Here is a 24,276-nt window from a genome sequence, read left to right on the forward strand (position 1 = left end):
GGATGTCGAGTATTGGAGCAATCATGCTCTTATTTGCAAATTTTTGGGCCTTTGCCTTTCATTACCTGTGTTGGATTCTTGGGCTTGTCAGGTGTGGAACCCAGAAGGAGATATGGAGATTCTGTTAGCCGCTAGTAATTATTTTATGGTTATCTTCTCAAGCATGTCGGATAGGAACAAGGATTTTGAAGGTGGACCTTGTTTCTTTAATCAGGTGGGGCTCTTCATCAAGCCTTGGCACATGGCCTTTAACTCTGCTGAGGAAATCCCCTCTCAAGTTCTGGTGTGGGTTCACTTGCCGAGACTTCCTTTGGAATTATGGAGGGAAGATATTCTCCACTCACTCTCAATGCTTCTGGGAAAACTTGTGGGATCAGCTACACAGACTCAAGATCGTAAGGTAATCTCTTTTGCTCGTATTTGTGTAGAAGTTGATTTAAATAATCTATTGCCAGATTCTATGGCGATTTGTATGGGCTCAGTTTCCTGGATTCAACAGTTAGATTACGAGACCTTACCATTTAGATGTAGAATTTTCCATGAATATGGGCATCTACTTCATAGATGTCCCAGGTATAAGAACCCCTCCTTGGATGCTCTAGGAACCCCTAAGGAGGATAAGGGAAAGGCTACGGTAACTAATGGACCTGTTGGCAGCAAAGGATTTACTCAAGTTAAATCTCATAATAAGGGCAAAGGCAAGATGAAATGTCCCTTTTCTGATTTTATATGATATTTCCAACCTTTAATCAAATCTTTAAGATCAAACAACTAATATCACAAAGATCCTCCAAATTTCTCAAGAAACCCCAAATCGGGTATGCCAGAAATTGTGCCAAAAGCTTCATAGCTTCACCAATTATTAATAAATCTGAAAGTGGACATTTTTACAGAAATTTCAGCAGCATAACAGCCTACAAAATGAAATTTCCAGATCTGTATAACCTTTACACAACAGTTCTCAAATGTAGGACAAAAACTATGCTCATTGGGCTCCCGAAATTAACACAAAAATGCCCGAAAACACCACACAACACTAATAAACTATCTCAGAAGTTTAATCACATCCCAATACATATATTCAGCTCTATTTTAACAACTTAAAGTCTGAAATACAGCAGCAACCAAAACTGATATGAAATGCTCAACTGAAAACACCAAACTCATGCAAAAAACACACCCAAAAACCCACAAATCTACACTGTTCAGCACAAAGGAAAACTCTGTATGAGCATGCACATGGAATGGCTTCAAACTCCCATCCTTAGCCTTCCTAGAAACCTACAAACTCCCATTCTTGGGTCTCCCTGGAAACCTGCAAACTCCCGTTCTTGGGTCTCCTTCTCCACAGGTTTGGCAGCCTCTGAAGAATAACAAAGAATGAGCAAAAATCAAGTTCTCCAATCAGCCCAAAATGCCTCCAAACCCCTTAAAAGAGGGCATAACTGTAACTCACATCCAAGAGAGGTTAATGAAACATATTTTAATAATAATTTTCATTTATTAGTCCAACGGTTTCCAAAGATTAACCCCCTTTTTTCGAAACTTCACTTTCTTGGGCCTACCTGGCTTAGCAAAGATTATTATTTTTTAATTATTTGAAAAGGGGACATGACAAAAGAAGAGAACTTGGATGGATAGGCGAACTGATGACACCTTTAACAGGTTTGATGCTCTTGGAGACATGGTCCAAGAGGAAGGTATCCCAATTGAGCTCTCTTCTGAGGCCAAAATTCAGCATGAGATTCAAGTAGGGGATACACAGAGAGAGGATTAGATTATATCTATAGGGGACCTATAGGTGGGGCAGTTAGATATTGATTTGCTCCCTCTTGTTCAGGATATTAGGGATCTTCGTGGATCACAGGGTTTGAAGGACCCAATTTTGGTGGCTCTGGACCCCCTTATGCCTAAGGGGACATCCAATTTTGCAAAGAGTAATAAGGCTTCTCTTGTTTTAGGCATACAATAGAAACCCTTCAAAAAGGGGTCTTTAGATAAACCGTCAAAAAGTGGTAGGAAGACTGATCAAGAGAAAGTGAAGATAATGGGTGAAAATTTGGTTGAGTCTAGGTCTGTGAAACCCATTGATTCTCATTTCTCCCAACCCCATAAATGATTGTGCTATCATGGAATCTAAGGGGGTTGAACAACATCCCCAAACAAAAGGTTGTTCGCATATTAATTGAGTCTCGGTCTCCTGATATGGTCTTTATTCAGGAAACCAAACTTTCATTGGATGGATTAGCTAATTGTGCTATGTGTATTTGGCCCTAGGGCTCTTGGCAGGGGGTGGGTGCCTTGAATAGTTTAGGAGGGGTGGCTTGCTTTTGGGACCCAAGGAAAGTCTCCCCATTATAGTGGATCTCCAGTTGGTCTTCCATTTCTTTAATTGCCACTAGCTTTGAGAATGGAGAAAGGTGTCTTTTATCCAATATTTATGCTCCTACGGACTTTGTAGGTAAATCCTAGTTATGGGCTCATATTAGATTCATTCAATCACTGGACCCTTTTCTACCATGGATTATGGTGGGAGATTTTAATGTAGTTACTAGTCTGGAGGAAAAAAGAGGTGGGCTAGCTAGGTTGGACCCATCTTCAAATCTGCTTAGAGATATGATTGGCTCATTGTTTCTCATTGATGTGAAGCCAACCAATGGTGTCTTTACATGGAATAATTGAAGATGTGGTGGTGAGGCTATCTTGGAAAGGCTTGACAGATTTTTGGTGTCCTACTATTGGATGGACAATAGGTGGATTACTAGTTTTGTAATTCTTGACTAGAGGGGATTGGAGCACTGGCCTGTTAAGCTTTCCATTACTTCATACAGAGTCACCAAGAATCCCTCTTTCAAATTCCAGTTGATGTGGCTCAGAGACTTATCTTTACCCAATCTTATGGTGGATTGGTGGTATGAGGGGATGCCTGATCATGGTATGGCCATGTATACTTTCAATAAGAGGCTTCAACATGTGAAGTACAAGCTTAAGAGATGGAATAAACAGTGTTTCAGGTATCTACAAGTTAGAAGACTGCTATGTAAACCAAGCTAGATAATATTACCTGCCAGATTTGTGACCTTGGGTTGAACTCCGAGCTGAGTAAAATTGAGTCCTCAACTCTCAAGGATCTGGAAGAATGGGAGCTTTGGGAGGAGATTTTCTAGAAGCAAAAATCTTGTATTGATTGGCTTTAGGAGGGGGATAGGAACACTACTTTTTTCCACAACTCTATTAAGGCACAAATGCATGGGAACTCTTTATCCTCTCTTGTCTTAATTGATGGAACCCAAATATTTTCTTGTGAAGATATTTCCAGGGAAGCAATCATTTACTTCTTTGACCTCTTGTCTAGGGAGGATCCTATTGTTGGGCCTGAGGAGCGGGACATCTTGGATTGTATCCCTCACCTAGTCTCTACAGAGATGAATGGCACCCTCTTAAGCCCTATCTTGCTTCCAGAATTGGAGAAAGTTGTGTTTAATATGAAGAAAGGTAAGGCCCCTGGTCCATATGAGTTTTTGATTGAGTTTTTTCAAGAATACTTGGAGATAATAAAGTATGATCTCCTAGATGTGGTCCATGAATCATATAGGAATAAACAGGTGCTAAAGTCTTTGAATTCTACCTTCTTGGCTCTCATACCTAAGAAAGAAGGGGCTACTTGGTTGGATCAATTTAGGCCTATAGCATTATGTAATGTTGTCTACAAGATGATCACCAAATTGATTGTTGAGAGGCTCAAGCCACTCCTTGGTTCTTTGATCTCTACTGAATAAGGTGGCTTTGTTGACAAAAGACAAATTTTGGATGGGGTTGTGATAGCAATGGAGGCAGTCCACTCTATGGCTACTTCTAAGGAGAAAGCTATGTTCATTAAACTAGACATGGCCAAAGCTTATGATCAAGTGAGTTGGTAGTTCTTACAGAAAATTCTTTTGACTCTTGGGTTTGCTGAGGAGTGGGTCAATTGGGTTCTTAGCTGTGTGACCTCAGCCTCTTTCTCAGTTCTTATTAATGGAGAACCTTCAGATTTGTTTGGGCCTCTCGAGGACTTTGACAAGGAGACCCTCTATCTCCTTACTTATTCATTATCATAGCTGAGGGTCTTGGCAAGTTTCGAAAAGCTCAAGGGGGCAGGGTCTTATCCAAAGTTAGAGCTAGAAAAATGACCTTTCTTTGTATTCTCATCTTCAGTTTATGGATGATACTGGATTGATGGGCATGGCTAGAATCAGTGAGGCAGTGAATATTAGGAAAGCTCTGGATACCTATTTGAAAGCCTCGGGTTAGAGAATTAATGATGATAAGTCTTCTATTTATTTCTTTAACACTCCTCGGCTTATTCAGAACATGATTGCTAGAATTCTTAGATTCCAAATTGGTTTCCTTCCTCTAATGTACCTTGAGGTCCCTTTGTTCTTGGGTGCTCAGTAGAGGGACTATTGGTAAGGGATTTTCGATAAATTCAAGAGTAAGGTTAGTCACTGGAGTTACAGATGGTTATCTTCTGTTGGGAGAGTGGTTCTACTAAAGATTGTGGTGTAGTCTCTCCCCATTTACAAGTGTTGTGTTTAGGTCCCCCCCTCTAATTTTGTGAGGGACTTTGATGCTTTATCTCGACAATTCCTTTGGTCTGGTAATCTTCTATCCTCAAAGTGGAGCCTAGTCAAGTGGGAGTCTATGTGTAGGCCAAAACATGCGAGTGGCCTTGGGCTTTGCTCGATAGCTCTTGTTGTCACGACCTTGGCTGTCAAGTTGTACTAGCAATGGTGTAACAATCAAGATCATGATTGGGCCAAGATTATTTCCCATAAGTACTTTCTTGGTGTGGATTTCTCTAAGGTGCCACAACTTCCTTCAGTGGGTAAAGACTCATGTATTTGGGATACACTTAAGAAGGGAGCCCAACTAGTTAAGGAGGGTCTCTTCCCAACTAGTTAAGGAGGGTCTCTTCTAGATTTGTAACAGAGGCTCAGATACTCTATTTTGGTAGGACTCTTGGGATGGCCATCCTCCCATTCTTTCTAGTTTTCCCCAGCTTCTTCCCCTCTCCCATTCTTTTACTAATGCATGTTGGCTTAAGGTGGAGCATTTTAAGACTGTCAAACGCTTGAGTCAGGTTGAGGTGATTTGCTAGAAGGATTCTCAAGAGTGGCCGGTTGGTGTCTCTAATGAGGACTGTGCCCTTCTCTCTAGAGTTTTGCAGAATGGGTTTTGTAGCTCTCTTAAGGGGAGGGACAACTTGATGTGGAGTCCTAGTCCAAAAGGTAAATTTATAGTGGCTCAAGGCTATGCTACTCTTGACAGGAACTTACATGGTCTGGCTAAAGTGCACTGGTGGAAGAAGGTTTGGAGTAGCTTTGAGTGGCCCAAATGTAACTTTTTCTTATGGTTTTTGGCTTAGAAGAAATGCCTCACTTGGAAGAATCTTCGCAAACAAGGTTTTCAGGGACCTTTGGTTTGCTTTCTTTGTTTGCACAATGAGGAGTGTGCTTCTCACTTGTTTTTTCTCTACCCTTTTTCGAGAGAGATATGGCATAGATGGTGGGAGGCTTGGTGTCATGGTTGTATCCATGCTTCTTCTCTTATTGATTTCTGGGAAAGCTTGGGTAGACCTCTAGCGAAGACTTCTTTCTTACAAGTTGCTTGGATGGTTGGGCTGATCTTCATTCTTTGGAACCTCTGGTTGGAAAGGAATCACAAAATTCTTTGTGGTTCCAAATTAGGAAGCTTCCAACTGTGGAAGATGATTCTTAATAGGCTCTAGGAGACAATTTATGTAAAGTGTGATATGTCTATTACTATAGATCCCGGGGATCAAGTTATTGTGAGGAATCCGAACTTGGGAGATAACAGCCAAGGATGCACTCCTGGAAGAAGACCTAGCCATGTTAAGTAGTGGGTTTGTTGAGATGGGAGGTGGTCTCCTCCCCCAATTGGGTTCTTGAAGATCAATACGAATGGGTCTTCTCGGGGGAACCCTGGTCATGCTGGTATTGGGGCTATTGGTAGAGGCAATGATGGTGGTGCAGTTTTTCTCCTCTCTATTTACAAGGGTCAACATTCTAATAATCTAATGGAGGCCCTGGCTATTAAGGTTGCTATTGAGTGCGGTTGTTTTTTAGGGTGGCAGAAGAGCATCTATGAGTGTGACTTTGGGATTGTTGTGGATATGTTGAATAACCAGAGTTTGGAGGATGTGAGTTGGCAACTTGCCTCTTTGGCTAGACAAATACTTAGTCTCTGTGGTTCCTTGGACTCTGTCTCCTTTCATCATATCCCTCGCAAATGGAATAGAGTGGCAGACTATCTAGCAAAGTGGGCTTCAGAGAATGTGGATAGATGGGATATTAATGGTAGGGATGAGTTACCTTCTGAGTATTGTGAGATCATTGATTAGTTGTTACTAGAGGATAGGAGTACGTGCTGTGGTTTTGGGCCTTCGGCCTTTGCTTTGTAACTTGGATTTGATTGAATAAATTTTTACCCCTCTTTTTCAAAAAAAAAAAAAACAAAAAAAACAAAAAAAATTTGTTAGTCAAGAGTTTATAAAACAACACGATATTGTGAGACTTTCATTTGGAAGGTCTTTGATTAGAATTTCCTTGAACTTAACACAAAATAATAATTAATTTCAATAAAAAGTAATAAATAAATAAGTAATAAATGATTAAGCTTCAACCCATTTAAAAAAATAATAAAAACATTTGTATTACAAACTATTAAAATACATTTTTTAAATTTATATATTTTAAATCACTGTAACTATATAATAATAAAAGAAAACATACATATTGTAAAATAACATATATTTATTATACATATTACAAAACAAGAGACACAATGTGTCAAAGTTCCTGCAAATAAAAATGGTAGACAGAGTTGAAGGGAATTTAAAAAATATTAATAATTATATTATTTTAAGAAATATATAAATAAAAATAGAAATTATATTATATGAATGAACTACTCATTTCTACCAATTCAATTATAAGTTGAAATATTTAATTTAAAAAATAATTTGTTGATTACTTAATTCAAAGTACCAAAATATCTAGTAAGTTTGAAGGTTAGTATTAGTTTTACAATTTGTAAAATGGTATTAAAAAAAATTAGAGCAAGATTGTAAAATAGTAGCTAGTAAAACATAGTGTAAACTTAATTCAAAGTACCAAAATATCTAGTAAGTTTGAGGGTTAGTATTAGTTTTACAATTTGTAAAATGGTATAAAAAATTAGAACAATATTGTAAAATAGTAGCTAGTAAAACATAGTATAAACTTAAACAAATAACATTTTACAATTGACAAAAATAATCATCAATGTAAAACTAATAAATATATTTAAAATAAGAAATATAAAACATTTAACTTTATATTTGAACTTGGTAAGAAAAATAAATTGTGATAATTAATATTGACTAGACATTTGTCCAAAGTGATGTGAGTTGGAAAATAACAGTATTACTTTTTTTCAAAATCTAATGAATTGTCACAAATGTGGAAAAGATAAAGTTGTAATTAATGCATTCATTACTGCAAGATAGGAATGTTAGAAAATATTTGTATTTTTGTTGAAGGAAAATGAATTTTCTCTCTACCAAAAATAGAATGGTCCTATAAACTGAATAAAAAATGTGATTTATAAAATAATAAAAAATTAAAATTTTTTTTTTTTTTTTGAAAGTTTCTTTTAATCTTTTAAATCATTGGTCAATTGAATTGAATGAAAACAAATATACATGAACCATGAAACATGAACTAATAATAATATATATATTTTATTATTATAAATTATGTATGAAGTTTATTGATAAATTTAAATAGAGTATTTACGATTGTATGATGAAAATTTAATCAATAATCAATATACGGCCAACACGGCCATCAAATTTCAGTTCTGCTCCCCACTCACATACCAACCGCCCACGTTCTTATTTGTTTTCTTCTGAAAGTCTTATATTCTTTTTGGTTACCGTTTGACTATTTTTTTCGCATTAGTCACATTGATAAACCCACATGCTTTTTTTCTTGTTTACCGTTTGCTTTTCTCTTCTCGCTGAACCAAAACGATTTAAAAAAATTGAAGTCAGCAAATGAATGGAGACTTGGGAAACACACAAAATTCTCTGCAAGTCATGGAAATCGCGTCGTAGCAGGGACTTCCCTCGTCTGGAGTAACACACTATCTTTTGGGATTCTGGTTAGGCTTGCCTTGGTCACAGATTCAGAATACCTTTACACATTTGACGAGCCCATAGCAAAGTGAGCCATATAGCTTGAAGCCCCAAAAACATCTCTTAAGGATTTTTTTTGTCCTTTCGTGTCTAGAAAATGGAGGACTTAGCCAGAGAGAGGGAGCAGGCGACCTTCGATATAAATTCCATGAAGATTATCTGGGCAGGTGGAAAGGAGGCTTTTGAATTTCATAATAAGTTGGCTTCCCTTGTTGCCAGTGACCCGGTAAGTACAATTTGTCCTCTATTCATTCAAACTATGTTGCTTTTTACACTGCCCAAATATGATCCTGGACTGTAGAGCATTCGTTTATCACTGTAGAGTATTCCTTTATTCTTTTTGGGGTGCATTTCCTCGCAGACCCATAAGATGTACCCTAGACGAATTGGGTGCCAACCCATCAAAATTATGTATCAAAGCCTCAATTTAGTTGCCTCGTAGCCATTTTGTGAATGTTGTCTTCATTTGTTCTTTTCTTCTAAGGGTACTTGGGGAGCACTGCTTTCCAACCCCAGTTTAGCTTTAGAACTTGAGGCATTATGGGAAGAGTCGTATTGACAGGGAGCCCATCAGCTGGAAGTTCACCTTACGCAATGCCACTGCTCAACCACCAGATGAGTATCTCAATTTTATTCTATTTTGTTAGTGTAGTTTTTTATTTTTTCTATTTTGATAAGTTTTTCCTACACTTTTAATAATCTCGCTTAGGTTAATAAAGCATGTCTTATTAGGTGAATGGTTGTGAGGTGTCACCTTCTTACATGTGAGCATCCATTAGCTATCTTGGGAAGATACTTTGCTATCTTTAGTCCAATAGATGGTTGCTCCTCATTGGTTGGTGTTGCCACCTCCTCCCTCTTCCTAGCCTATATAAGCATGCTACCTGGCTTGTATTTGCATCTCTTGTTTTTGCATCCTCTTAATGCTATTTTGCTTCCAGCATTTGCATTACTCTCTTGGAGACTAACTCTATGATGCTATTTTGATTTTATATCATTTGCATCCATAGTTTAGATATTTACTCTTTGCACTGGTTTTCTGGGTTATTAATCTTTTCAGATTCTAACATGGTATCAGAGCTTTTCTATGTGCAAGAGTAGATTTTAGTTTCCTTATTTGAGAGATTTGAGGGGGGCAAATAAACTTTATTGTAGTTTTTTGAAAAACGAAGTATGCTCTTCTCTTGCATCTTTGGATGATCCTGAGAATCAGAAAAGTTTTGACAAAAACAATTTTTCTCTGGGGTTTCAATCTCAAATTTGACAACCAACTTGCATATTTGGAGTTTTCAATCAGTTTTGCAGGTTCCAGCATGCCATTGATGGACTGAAGAAGCTGATCCAGCATTTGCATGCCATATTTTGGTTGCTGGGGTCGTTTTTTGATTTTTGGAGCTGTTTTTTACTGTTAAAGGCGTCTGATTTACACTACAACAACATCTTCTGTTCATCAACAAGAAAAACGCTTTCTAGGTTTTGTTCGTAGCCTCGAAAAACCATCTGGGTATCATTTAGATTTTGCATGCAAGCTGTATATTTTTCAGAATCGAGCATGCAAAGCTACAGCCATACCCCTCTCCGTTGGCAGCCGCAGATTTGAATGCAGTTTTCAAATGTCTCGTTCTTGCTCATACGGACTCCGATTTTGATGATTCTTGTTATGAACTTGGCTATATTTTTGTGCTCTATCCACTAGTGGAGTTATTTTTTGATTTTCATGCATGAATTCTTCAAAAATTGCAAATTCTTAGCCGTGACTGTGCACAGTTCTCATTTTGAAAACTTCGGAGGATCATAACTTTCTCATACGACCTCGTATCGAGGCGATTCTTTTTTTGAAAGTGCATGATTTTTTGAGTAGATCGCAGTGGTGCTATTTGTTTCATTGATTATTGTGCCCAAGTTTCACTTTTAGCATATGCTTTTCATGAGGGTTTGTAATGCATTGAAATCAAGACCACTAAGTATCTCTTTCTAGTGGTAGTTGTAAATGCACTAAAATAAAGTTCCAAATCATATTTCTTTGGGGGGGGGGTTCTTTGATTGAGTAAAAAGGGGGGGGGCATTGTCGTGGCTGGGTTCTCTTCTTTTTAGCATTTCTTCGTCATGGATCAGACAAATATACCCATCCTAACTCCATACAATTACTTTGAGTGGAAATCATGCATGAGAATTCACTTAAAGAAAGCTGGATTAAATAGGATAACTATGGGACTTGAAACTGAACCTGCTAAAGATGAAGATAAGCCTAAGTGGTTTAACAAATGTGATGAGGCATTTGGAACATTGTGTTTGTCTGTTTCTCCTGACTTGCTATTTCACATAGAGTCTTTGGATACACCAAATGAAGTATGGACAAAGCTAGAAACACTATTTGGCACACAAGATTCAATGAGGGGTCATATGTTGGAAAATGAATTAATTAGTTTGAGCCCAGGCAATTTCAACACAATCTAAGATTTCTTCACCAAATTGAAATCACTAAGGCTGCAGTTAAAACAATGTGGAATTGAAAAGAAAGATGAACAACTGATTCTCAGTATTCTCTCTAAGCTAAGTTCAGAATATTCTGTGTTTGTCTCTACCTTCTATGCTACTAAGGGTGCACTTGGTACTCAATTCACCATGCCATCTCTAGATGATTTTGCTGTCAACCTCACTCGAGAACAGGACAAGCTAATCTAGATGGGCATTCTTAAGTCCTCTAAGTCACATGCCTTGGCTGCCAACCAAGGCACAAAAGAACAAGGACAAAGTAGTAACAACAATAGTAAGGACAAGAAACAAAAGAATAGCGAGGAGAAGAAGGATCAGATGCTGGTTTCTTCAAAAGCAACTATTGATACACCATCTTCCAAGGGTGATAAGCCTAAGAAAGAAAAGGTCAAATGTGCCTATTGTAAAAGACCTGGTCATGATGAACATAAATGTTTGCAGAAACAACTTGATCACTTAACATACATTCTTGAGAAGAATAATATCAGTGTTCCTGAGTCTATCAAACAAAGTTCTAATGAAGGGTCTAACAAAGAAAAAGAAAATAGCAAGGGGAAAGGAAAGGGCAAGGCTCTTTTTGCAGTTGCTTCCTCACCATCCACTTGGGTTCTTGATTCGGGTGCTTCACACCACATGGCTTCATCTAAGGAAGAACTTGCATCCTTGGAGCCGTGTACTATGCCTTCTATTTTGATGGGTGATAACACTCTTGTTGAGGTGTGTGGGAGTGGGTCTGTTGATGTGGGGGATGGCACATTCCATGATGTTCCTTATGTACCCTCATTGTCAACTAATCTCCTATCGGTACACCAGATCACTCACACAGGTTTAGGCAAGCGGGTTGAGTTCACTCCTGATTCAGTGGAGATATGTGAGTTGCACATTGATTCTACAGTTGCAGTTGGGAGAGCAGATCATCAGTCACGACTCTATATGTTTTCTCACTTTGTTCCTGATCCTCCTTTGACTATTTCACTCATTCACTCTAATAATGTGAGCAGATTATGGCATGAGCAGTTTGGCCATCTTAACTTCCACTACTTGCATCGGCTTAACCAGCAGAGCATGGTCATAGGGTTGCCTTCTACTTTGACATTGGAGTCACTTGGAATACATGATAGATCTTCTGATGGGTCATATTCACTTGAGCAGTCTTCTACCTCCACTTTTGATGCAAAGAGTGATTCAGAGGACTCACCTCCTTCCTCTCCTAGTCATCATTCACAGGTTGATGATTCTCCTCTAGATTCTCCATCTTCCGGTCCACTTTGGGCTAGACAGACCTTGCAGTTTACAGGTGATTGGGTTGGGGATCCATCAGACACCAAGCAGACTCGTTCACAATTCCAGGATGCTCTACATATCTTCATTGCTACTGCCTCAAATCCACAGTCCTTTCATGAGGCTTTTGGTATTTTTGAGTGGGATACAGCTATGCAGGAAGAGTATAGTTCCTTGATGAGGAACCACACTTGGGATCTTGTCCTTTTTCCTAAGGGAAGAAAACTTGTTCGATGCAAGTGGATCTACTGGACAAAATTTGCAAGCTTTGCTAGAGGTGCGGGATGCTACATCTTTTGGGGGGGCCTCTTCCTCTCACTTGGAGTCCTAATTTTCTTTGGGGAGTCTCTTTTCTCTCTCTTTTGGGGGAATTTTATGTACATGGGTACCTCATCAGGCTTGACTTGCTGGGACCCATTTCTACATCCACCTAAGCTTCGCTTATGGAGGGGTGTTAGTGTAGTTTTTTATTTTTCCTATTTTGATAGGTTTTTCCTACACTTTTAATAATCTCGCTTAGGTTAATAAAGCATGTCTTATTAGGTGAATGGTTGTGAGGTGTCACCTTTCTACATGTGAGCATCCATTAGCTATCTTGGGAAGATACTTTGCTATCTTTAGTCCAATAGATGGTTGCTCCTCATTGGTTGGTGTTGCCACCTCCTCCCTCTTCCTAGCCTATATAAGCATGCTACCTGGCTTGTATTTGCATCTCTTGTTTTTGCATCCTCTTAATGCTATTTTGCTTCCAGCATTTGCATTACTCTCTTGGAGACTAACTCTATGATGCTATTTTGATTTTGTATCATTTGCATCCATAGTTTAGATATTTACTCTTTGCACTAGTTTTCTGGGTTATTAATCTTTTCAGATTCTAACATATTTAACCGTTACAAATGTCAAGTTATTAACCCCTTTATTGTACATATGATATTCTCAATTCAAATATACGAAGAATGCTCCTATCAAGTTTAGTTCATTGTTTGGCTTGCATTCCCTCTTTAAGGGTGCTTTATTCAGCCAAAATATTTTTGAGAATCACATCCACCTTTATCTTTGTTATTCCATTCTACTGCCACAATCCGTAAATTTTTGATCAAACTAGACATGTGTTAACCTTTAGAAGCGCTATGTTTAAGGGGTTTTATCTGCCATGCTTTGTTTGAGGCTTTAAACTGCCCATATTTTGTTGTTCCATTTTATTTCATCGGTGAAAATGCACAGTGAATCTCTCACGCTTATACTCTTTAGCTCATAATTCATTGTTAGGGAATGTTTATTCCTTTGAAATTTATGTGGGACTCTGTATCCAGCCTTAAACCTTGTTCACATGCGGTTTGTGCAAATGCATTAGTTTTAAAATCAGAGCATGGTCAGCAAGACATGTTTTCTGATCATTATCATATCAGTTGCTTGCCTTCTCTCATAAAACCATCGGGACATAGATTAATATTGCAAAGTTATTCATATTGTAATACATGAGGTTTGTAGGGAAGATGGGTTTTTGAATTTGAAAAAAAATAACGAGTATGCTTTCCTGAAGTTACAATAAACTTGGGAATTTATCATACCTCATTGTAATGTGGCGTTATCTCTTTTTGGATCTCATATCATTTTAATTTTCTTTGTGTGAGACCATCCCAAAAAGCACCCCAAAAATCAATTTATCAATGCTTTATACATCGTGGCTGGTAGCTTTTCTATCAGTTATACCTTCTAGTCAAATTCAGTTGCTATAGATGCTCCATTACAGGAGTGGACAAACTACTTCTCAAAAGCATTAGGTAGGGGATGGGCTGCGCTTTAAGAAAGACCTAATTAAAAAAAGGTCTAGTCAGCTCTAGTCTCTTAGAGAAAACTGGTATGATCATTTCAATAGTGAAAAAAAAGCAAATACAAAATAAATTCTCTTTGTAACATCTCATCTTTATATGCAAATAATAAGTTACGGGTACACATTTGGAGATGGGTGCAGGTACGAGAACCCAGTACATGGGTGTGTGAATGTTTTTAGGGGTTTGGGTATGTGTGTATATATACAAAAAAAAGAGAAATATGCATAATTTTAATACTAAATCATTTCACAGTATGATACTTGATCATTGAGCAATGCCGAATTCCAAAGATAAATATTATATGCCAATTGATAATGGAAAAATATTCAAATAAGCATATACGTACCCAACAGTTACCTTGTGTGCACCCAATAGATGCATGCTCGAACCCGGTACAGGGCACAAACCCAATAATGTACAATTGTGGCCATCTAAACATTAATAACCTTATACTATACCCCTTGAATAAATCAAGCATTCCAGGAGTGGCTTTGCTCTTGAAGCCTCAAAACAAGAAGTGCCCTGACACCTCATGTCTGTGATCAATTCAATAATAGATGCCACTTCAACTTAATCTGTAATGACTTTCACAACTGTTTTCTTATTGAAATATTTGTTATCCAAATAAGAATGTAAGTGATTTCACTCAAGCAAGTTAGTTTAATTACAATAGTTTGTATATTATAGGAAATAATTCCCCATTTTATAAAACATTTGCTGGATTTATTGGCCTTTTCAAATTGATGGAGCACCACCTAACCAATCAACCATGATGTACAACTCTCCTTTACAACAAATATATTTGAAATTTTGTAATGCCCCCTTCCTAATTCGACCTTGAATTCACTTTAGATTCACAATTGCAACAAACTAGTGTTACGATTGCATCTTACCAATTAAAATATCTCTTTAAACAATGTGATCTTGGATTTGAATCTTGCAATTATAACTCGAGAAACATATACATACATACATTATTTCCAATTTTTAGGTTAGACAACAAAACATCATGTTCATATAATATCTAAGTTGCCAATTCGAGTGCAGACACGGGTACGAGAATCAGGTGCGTAGATGCACTTTCTTTTTGTGGTTTTGGATGCGTTTACACACACACATATAGCTTTTGGGTGTTTTTTTGGGCAAAGTTATCAAAACATTGCCTAGCTCAAAATTCCATGCTTGAAGAAGTCATTGACCCTTCTTGTTAAGCTGTGAACTGAATGCAATCTTCTTTAAAGTATGTTTTTATTTTAGCAAAACAAATTTTCTATGAAACTTTGTAAACTGTGATCCATGGGATGATTCTAGTTATTTATTGTTCATATGAAACCTGTGTTTTTGATACCTTTAAACATGAACTTCATTAAATCGTGATCAAATCCTCCTATGGGTTTTAACTTTAGTTTGTACTATTTTCAAGAGTTTATCTTGTCATCACATAGCCATTGAGAACACTCTGTGACAACCATGATCCTTCATCGTTGCATCAAAACAACTACTTAAAAATTGTTGCAAGCTTTGTTTAGTGACTAAAGTGCCACCAGTTTTGGCGCTTTTTTTTTTTTTGGGCCCCCAAATTTGCTTGGATGCATGTTGGTTTCCTTGTAGATGCACTGGAGTGCATCCATGGCCTTGAGATGCACTTCCTGGGGGCCTCTAGGGTGCCTCTACCTCCGCCTCCACCTCTGGACACATTGACATCCACATCTGGGGGTGGGGCAAGAGAATCTGGTAACCTAGTTAAATATCTGTGATATTATTCAAACACATTAGGGTTTTGAGGAAGAAACATGATAGGTCTACTCGAAGCAACATCCCCACTAAGTCTAAGAGTGGAGTGGAACCAAAGCCCTCTTGGTCTCATTGGGTAGTCAACATGAACATCCACCAAGGTGGCGTACTTAGTGGGGCGTTGGTAGCTGCTTTCCCTATTTGTGTCTCATCTCCCTTAAAACAAGAGCCTTTATTGTAGGGTCAGATAGGAGATTGTAAAGGGGATTTCTTTGCTGTTCCATCTAAGTCCAAGAATGGATTGATATTAGAGCCCTCTTAGCCCTAGGAGCTATAGCATTGTCATCCCTAGTGTGGCTTACTTAGATAACCATCTTATAACTCCTCTCTTACATAGCTGATCCTCTATATAAGATTGATTTCAGACAGTTTCATTATAAGGCATATGCACTTTTCATTTCATCATACAAATGCACATACATAAGCGATAAGAGATAATTATTGTCAAAAATGCATAAGCTCAATATATACCACAGAAGCAGTTATAAGATTATAGAATTCTGAGAAGAACAAAATTGGAAAAGGTATCAATTTGCCTTAGTCTGATCTGAATATTATCTACCATTGATAAGATTTGCTGATGGAATTATGGATGATTGGTCTGAAGTCTGCCGCTTCCTTAACTTGGAATAGTTGTTTATTTGATGCTGTTGAATGGATAAATTCTTTTGATGGTATGATTCAAGGTATTAGTCAGTGCTGATTAAGAGAGTGTTATTAGATGATTGGAGAGTGATGATGTAATGAATGTTTGCTTGATAAATTGGCAAATTGAATGTTTGCTGTTTTGATATTGATCTTTTGATTGATTGTTTGTTTGATATGATAATTTGTTATTGTGCATTCATGAGAGATGAGTGATAAGAGATCCTTCAATGCTTGGAATGAATTCTCCTTTGTATTTTATTTGTAAAAAGGTCTCCACCTTTCATAGGAATTGAGTCACCACTTTTCATTGTTGCCTTTGAGAATAATATACTCTTTCCAATTCAATCTTCCTTAAATTTACTCCTCAAATGAAACCTTCTCCCCTTTACATCTTCCAATGTGGGGGAGAGTTGCACCTCTTCATCACGTCTGTCCTTTGCAATGGTCACAACCTTTCACAATTACCACCCTTAGGACAAGTCACCATCCCGTTAGAAATAAGGAATATTGAGAAAGGGGGTGAATCTGTATTCCAACCCTTTTTGCCCAATTATGGATATTAAAAATTAAACTTAAACTTGCATATATCAAAATATACTAAACAACAATAATAAGCAAACCTCAAAAGAAACTCATAACACCATATTTTGTTATAGGGAAACCTTGGCCAAGGGAAAGCTCCGATGGGGATGGTACCCACAAAATGATCCACTAATGAAAAGTACCTTGTGAAAAGTTTTGACCCTATTAGGAGTCTTTGTGCATTTGTCCTTGTTAGACGACTATACCTTGTTATGCTTCAACCCTGTTAGGAATTATATTACAAAATGGGTGAGCTCACTGCTTTTACAATATACAACTTTACAAGTATAAGATATTACCAAAACTGTGACTATGTTGATATCCCAAATATCCGACTAGTCCTTTGTTGTTCCTTGCATCTGCGCATGCATATAAACCTCTTCTCTGCTGATCATCAAAATAATATCTAACCAACGTAAACAAAGTTCACATATATCATTCATATCATAGTATAAGCATTGGCAACTCTAGTCATCCAAAAGATTTACCTTTATACTGTTTTCCTTAATTCCTCTGTTCAGTCAGCCTTGTACATAATCAACACGTTACTAAAAATTTATATTAATATCTGCTAAGTGAGGGTTAACATCTAGGATGTCATCCCTACATTCCTATCTCCTTAATTTGACAAGTCAGAATAATTCCTTAGCCAAAATGACCTGCAGTCTTGTGTGCTTTGTTCCCATGATGTCAAACTTTCAATTGGTTTTCAATCCATATTTTGTGCCAACAGCAAAACTAAAGTAAGCAGCCTTAGATATGTCACATAGGCTCTCCATTTGATCATTTTTTGAAATTGTAGCTTTGTATCTGCTACCAATGAAGTTCGCAGATCAAAACAATACAACTGTGCACTGTTTTCCTGAGTTTCACTTATACAATTTTCTCCATTATGATATACGAATCCACATACTTACCTTAAGCAAACTTAACCTTGCATAATGTTGCCATAAATGACAACATCCAAGAGGAAAGTGGAGAAGATGGTGGAAAGAATGGCCATGGGAGGAATGAGTAACAAGGTGAAGGCAAGGTAGATGAGCAGAACATAGAGCATCGAGGCCATCAAGATATGAATGCAGATCAGAACACATTGCCATCTGTAGGAAATGAAGAGGTATCTTCATTTCCTAGAGAAGGTGACTCTATAGAGTTGATGAAGATACTGCTATTGACCGCATGAAAGAAGAGATATCACAAAAACATTTTCAGAGTCTTACAACTGAGAAGAAATCAGTTGAGAAGGGCAAAGACATTGCCACATCTTCTACACCTATCACAACAATTCAAACATTTTTGGCAAGTAGGAATGTTGAAGAGGACTTTAAGAAATTAACCTTAGAGGATTTAGATGAGAATAGCTTTATGCAAATTTCAGCATTTGCATTTGCCAAGGCAAGGGAGCAATGGCAGAAGAAATCAGTGAGGTAGAAGAAGGTACTTGAAATGGTTCTAGACAGACTACAGAAGACATTGCCTGCACCTTTACAATTAGCAAGGATCAAACTTGGCAGCGAATTTAGAGAAAGTGATAGATGAATTTGATAGTCAATTCACTACACTATTTGAGACAACAAGAGTCAATGCACAACAACAATTTGAGATTTCACAATTTCAAAAGGTGTGTGCAAACATAGAAATGATGTTTTAGTTATTGATGAGTCCATAAAAGATATAAGATATTGTATTGCATAAGGAAAGAAAATGTATATAGCACGCACTTGATCACACCACTATGTTGAAGATGTAACTCAATGCATTAAGGAAGATGAGGCTAAGTTAGAGCAGATAGCTGGTGAGCTAGAGCAACATGATTTTAACATAATCGAAGTAGATAAAAGTTGAGCAAAACATTTGATACTCTTCTTACATTAGAGCATGAAAGGAACAAAGTATTGGCAAGATTCAATCTATTTAGGGACAATTTGACACCAAAATTAGATATGTTGCAAAAACAGTTGGACACATTACTTGAGGCAAAGAAGTCTTATGATAAATTCACCCCTATGGACTTACATGGAGCAGAAATTGCTGCATATGCCATATGTGCAGTAGTACATGTAGTTGAATCTGTTAAGAAGACTTGGGATGTGGAATGTGAAATATTGAGAAGAAATTTCTCAGATTGTACAAGATTTTTGGATTAGAGAGTGGTTTTTGGCACCAAATTTTGATTTGTATATATGTATATATGATACTCACCTTTTCCATTGATGTCAAAGGGGGAGTGAAGGTAGTGAAAAATATATAAGGCATATAAGTTAAAGGGAGCAATAATTATGTACAAAGGGGGAGTATAGAGTATAGATGCAGATGATGATATATAATTTTGCATGACCACAATTTGTTAAGTTTTGAAAATTTTGAAGATCATTTTGGTACTTAGCAATTTTTTTCACAAATGGTGCCATCATGGATGTCATTTATGACAACATTATGCAAGGTTAAGTTCACTAAAGGTAACTATATGGATTGGTATACCATAATGAAAAAAAGTATAAGTGAAACTCAGGAAAACAGTGCACAATCGTATTGTTTTGATTTGTGAGCTTCACTTGTTGATATAGAGCTATAATTTTGAGGAATGATAAAATAGAGAGGCTACATGACATATCTAAGGCCGCTTATGTTAATTTTGTAGTTGACACAAGTTATGGATTGAAAGCTAGTTGACAATTTGACATTGTAGAAATAGAGCACATGGGACAATATGGTCATTTTGGCTAAGGAATTGATTTGACTTTTCAAATCAAGGACTTAGGAATGTAGGGACAATGTCCTAGATGTTAATCCTCATTGAGCATATATTAAAATAAAGTTTTTGTAATGTATTGATTATGTACAAGGTGGATTGAACATAGGAGTTAAGGAAAACAGTATAAAAGTAGATCTTTTGGATGAGCGAAGTTGCCAATGCTTATGCTATGATATGATTGATATGTGTAAGCTTTGTTTGTGTTAGTTAGATGGTATTTTGATGATCAAAGAAAAGTTTTATATGCATATGCAAACGCAAGGGACACCAACAGACTAATCAAATATTTGGGATATTAACATAGTCACAGTTTTGGTAATATTTTATATTACTTGCAAAGTTGTATAATATAAAAGCAATGAGCTCAGCCATTTTGTAATACAACTCCTAAGAGTGTTGAGGCCTCTATCAAGGTCTAGTCCTCTAACAAGGATAGATACATTATATGTATGTAATAGACCCCTAACAGGGTCAAAACCTTTCACAAGGTTCTTTTGATTAGTGGATCATTTAGTGGATACCATCCCCATTGAGGGTTTCCCTTGGCTAGGGTTTCCCTAGTTAACAAAATATGGTGTTATGAGTTTCTTTATGGTTTTCTCATTATTGTTTTTTAGTGCATTTATATATGCAAGTTCAAGGTTAATTTATGATCTCTATAATTGGTCAAAAGTGTTGGAATAATGATTCCCTCGCTAGTATTCCCTATTTCTAACAAATCCTTCATAACTTTAGCCTTTAGAATGAGTCGCTTCCTCATTTTCTTCTTCGGTAATTCTTTCTTGTTTTACACCTTAAAACTATTTCTTCTCTTTACACTTCTTGTTTAGGTCTGCATATAACTTCCTTCTCAATTCACATCAGCATATTCTTCTATGTTTGCATAAACATTTCTTTTATATCTCCATATATTCCTCTTTTGTATTTGCATATACTCTTCTTACAATTATGTTATAAGTTCTTCAACCCATTTTTTTTTATCTTTCCTTTTATCCTCTCATTCTCAAATCTGCAAATGTAAGTCTGATATGAAGTCTTCATTCCTTTCAAATGCGCTCTTTAGCTTCTTAATATATCTTCCCAGGAGTGGTGTCTCTTTCACTTTCATAAAAGCTCCATTACCAATCTTAGATTGTTGTTCTTTATTTCTAATTCAGGTTTATTTCAGACTTCTTTGCTAATTTCCATCGGTTATTCAATATTTCATTTTCCAATTTGCCTTGCCCCATCCATGTCCCTTTCAAATGAACTCTTCATCCTTTTTATCTTATGTTGAGGGAGCCACTACTCTTCGTTGCACGTGTCTTGACCTTTCATTAAACTTGATTAACTTGTAATTATATATATTTTATTTTATTATTACTTATTTATCAATTTTTATGATTTAATTTTATTATCTCTTATTAAATTCTATTTTAGAAAGGGGACACTACAGTCTACCTTGCCCAAGTTTGCTTGTCCTCAAGTAATGTGGATTTTTACCTTATCTTTTTAGTGAAGGTCTCTAAACTAACCCATATTGATTTGTCATCCTCATATCCTCTATTACCATTTGCTACACAACTCTAGTATTAACTCAAGGCTTATATCTCTATCTTTAATTCAAGTGTAAGCTATTTACAGCCAAGTGTTGGAAATATAAGGTAGGCAAGGTTGCTGAGAGGGGAGGGGTGAATTAGGAACCAATAAAACTTTATCTTACTTCACCAATTAATCCTTCATATAATATTCTGATCTAATTGCATGCATGAAATAATAAAGGATCTAAAACATTCATAACATTTTGACTCAAGATATGCTGACTCAAAAACCTTCCAATTCGAAAGAAAAACTAGGGTGGGGATGATACCCACAAGCTTTAGTACTGTAGTTTGAAGTTAACCTGTTAAGGCTTACAATTGACCACTTCTGGTGATCTGTTCTGTTAGGAGCAATAAGGACTGTGAGGTCCACCTTATTAAAGGCTTTACAAACATACAATGAAGTATGCACTCGGTCAGGAGATTTAGCAAATGTTAAGTCTATCCTGATAAAGGATTTGACTGATGCATCTGTTAGGATTAACCGGTAGCTAATTTCTGATTTGCAACTCTGATTTGCTGGTTGAGATTCCTTGTATTGTAATGATCACTTGACTATGATGGATAAATCTCTGATGTCCCTTATACTGCTTGTAGCCTTCTCTAATTCACACTCCTGCTCATTATATCTCTTCACATATATATTTAGATATGATATAATGCATTACATGTATATCAATCCAAATCATAACTTACTAGATTCGGCTACAATACAATGTCATCATAATTGACAAAGTTGGCCCAACTACTGTAACTCGGGTTCTGAAGACAAACTCGGTGATGTTCCGATACACGGCAAGCACTGTCAATGCTCGACAAACTCTAGCACTCAGTTGAACTTGAAGCTCAGTCCATACTAATCACTTCCAAGTAACTTGAACTCGATCAGTACTGTGTGACTCAGTGAACACTAAGAAACTCGGTAGTTGCTGAATCACTCAGTTGACACCGCATTACTCGGTCAACACTAGATTCACATTGTTAACACTGCGAGCTCGGTAGACATAGTATAACTTGGTTAACATACCGTAGCTCAGTTAAAACTACGATCTTCTTCACTTCCATTGAATAGCTCAGTAGCCTCTGCTACGCTCGGTTTGCATTGTACATTGTTTATGAAGTTTGGTAAACACTGTGAACTGACTTCTTGGCTTGAGAGTATCTTACACACATGGTTAACATTGCAAACTAAATGATATGCTTAGTAGCAACTGTAGAGCTCAGTAGAAATGTAACCATTTGACTAAGTGTTGAGTCATCGATAGACAAATTGACCTTAATGTCAACACCAAGAACTAGAAAATTTCTTGATTGTAGTTTTCAAACACATTTTCTCATTAATTGTAATTGTACGAAACTATTATGTTTGGTCTTATAGTTTTTACACTTTCATGGATATTTCTTCGAGTGAGCTTTCCATATCCTAAGATGAGAATTATAAGCATGATACACATCTATGGTCTTTTAAATGTTCTTCGTTGAAAATTTGTAGGGACGGTTAATTGAACTGTCTTGTTGCCTATGTTGATTTTGTGATTGTTTTTGTTTGCACACTCATTTTATTGAGATAAAATTCTAATTAAATTGCAAATGATTATTATTTTCAACACGTTTCCTTTCATGTTTTATGACAATTTATAGGCAACTTAATTGAGAAATCCTAATGTTGTTTTTATTATGAAGTAATTTGTAAATTACTTACTTGATATTAACAGAGACTGAGAGGTCAATATATACAAAAGAATGAAACGATGTTTCCTTAGGAAACAATTGTAAATAATAGAAACTTTGTATTCTAGTTGGAAGAAAACAAACAGTTGTCTCCAACCTAACTAAATATTAGAAACATTCCAATATTTACAATAAATTACAAATAGAACCATTAACTAATAATAGACACTATTTATTATTGTAATACCCTCCCTAAATGGTTAATCTATCCACAACACCAAGTTGTCCTCTGAATTTTACAAACTTATCAAGACCAAGAGGCTTGGTGAGAATGTCTGTAGTTTGATCTGTTGTAGGAACATACTACAAGTCTATTGTCTCATCTTCAACTAGCCATTGTATGTAGTGACAGTAAACATCCACATGCTTGGTTCGTTCATAAAAGACTGGATTCCATGCTAATTTGATAATGCCGTCGTTATCAACAAAGTGGTCAGTTCTGTTGGTGACATTTGCATATTCCCAATCATCCGACAAAGCCAAACAACTTCACAACTTGCCTTAACTGCCCCTCTGTATTCTGTCAGCCGACTGGATGGTTTCGACGGTGTTTCTGTAGTCGACAGAATGATGGTCGTCGGTGTTTTATATTCTGTAGCCGACGGGGTGATGTCCGGTGGTGTTTTGTATTCTGTAGCCGACGGGGTGATGTTCGGCGGTGTTTCTGTATTCTGTAGCCGACGTCGTCGGTAAATAGTTTGTAGCGGATAGAATATTTGCGGCCGACGGACTCCTTCGGGAAGGTTCGGCGGTAGTATTTATATCCCGTTTGGGATCATTGTAAAGCATCATTCACTTACTATTGCGAATATTATTCTGCTATTCATGGTTATTGTCTGTATGCGTTGATTTCTTTACTAGTATGAAAAACATTTGGTGCCGTTGCCTTATGAATCTGGAAGGTGGGAGGAATGAAGATTAATGCCAAATCAGCTTAACAAAGATCGGAATAAGGCAAAGGGAAAAGATGGAATCCGTACTGCGCAGGAGAATTTAATTCTGGCACAGCAAGCCGAACGCCGACGAAGATTTCAGAAGATTGCCGTCGGAAACCGAAGTGCGGAGGAATTGTTGGAGGAGACTCGACAGCGGGTGGAATTGGTGGAAGAAGCACGGGAGGAGTTTTTGAATTTGTGTTCGCCGAGGGAAGAAAATTTCGACGGAAGAGCATCAACTCGCACAGCTCGCAGTGTTGACGGAGCACGAGCGTGGAGTGACCTTTTCGTCTAGGATAGACTTCCGCGGGAAACAATTTCGGAGGATCCTTCTTCTTCACCAAGGTTCGCAGCTGTCGACACCTCCAGTGTGGGAGTGCAGACCGCTGGTGCAGGAGTT

At 37.1% G+C, this 24,276-nt stretch overlaps 1 protein-coding gene across 1 annotated transcript in view; it reads left to right on the plus strand.

The window, feature by feature from the left end:
• The first annotated feature begins 7,988 nt into the window (after positions 1 to 7,988).
• The window catches only part of LOC149568978 (peroxisomal acyl-coenzyme A oxidase 1-like), a 233,966-nt gene continuing 217,678 nt past the window's right edge, over positions 7,989 to 24,276 (plus strand). The window contains exon 1 of the mRNA XM_089821796.1: positions 7,989 to 8,465. Coding sequence (XP_089677922.1) covers positions 8,337 to 8,465 — 129 coding nt within the window. The 5' untranslated portion in view covers positions 7,989 to 8,336. The remainder of the gene's footprint in view (positions 8,466 to 24,276) is intronic.

Source organism: Cupressus sempervirens, chromosome 3 (assembly GCF_028749045.1).
Source record: "Cupressus sempervirens isolate cs-2001-9-10 chromosome 3, ASM2874904v1, whole genome shotgun sequence".
Lineage (NCBI taxonomy): Eukaryota > Viridiplantae > Streptophyta > Pinopsida > Cupressales > Cupressaceae > Cupressus > Cupressus sempervirens.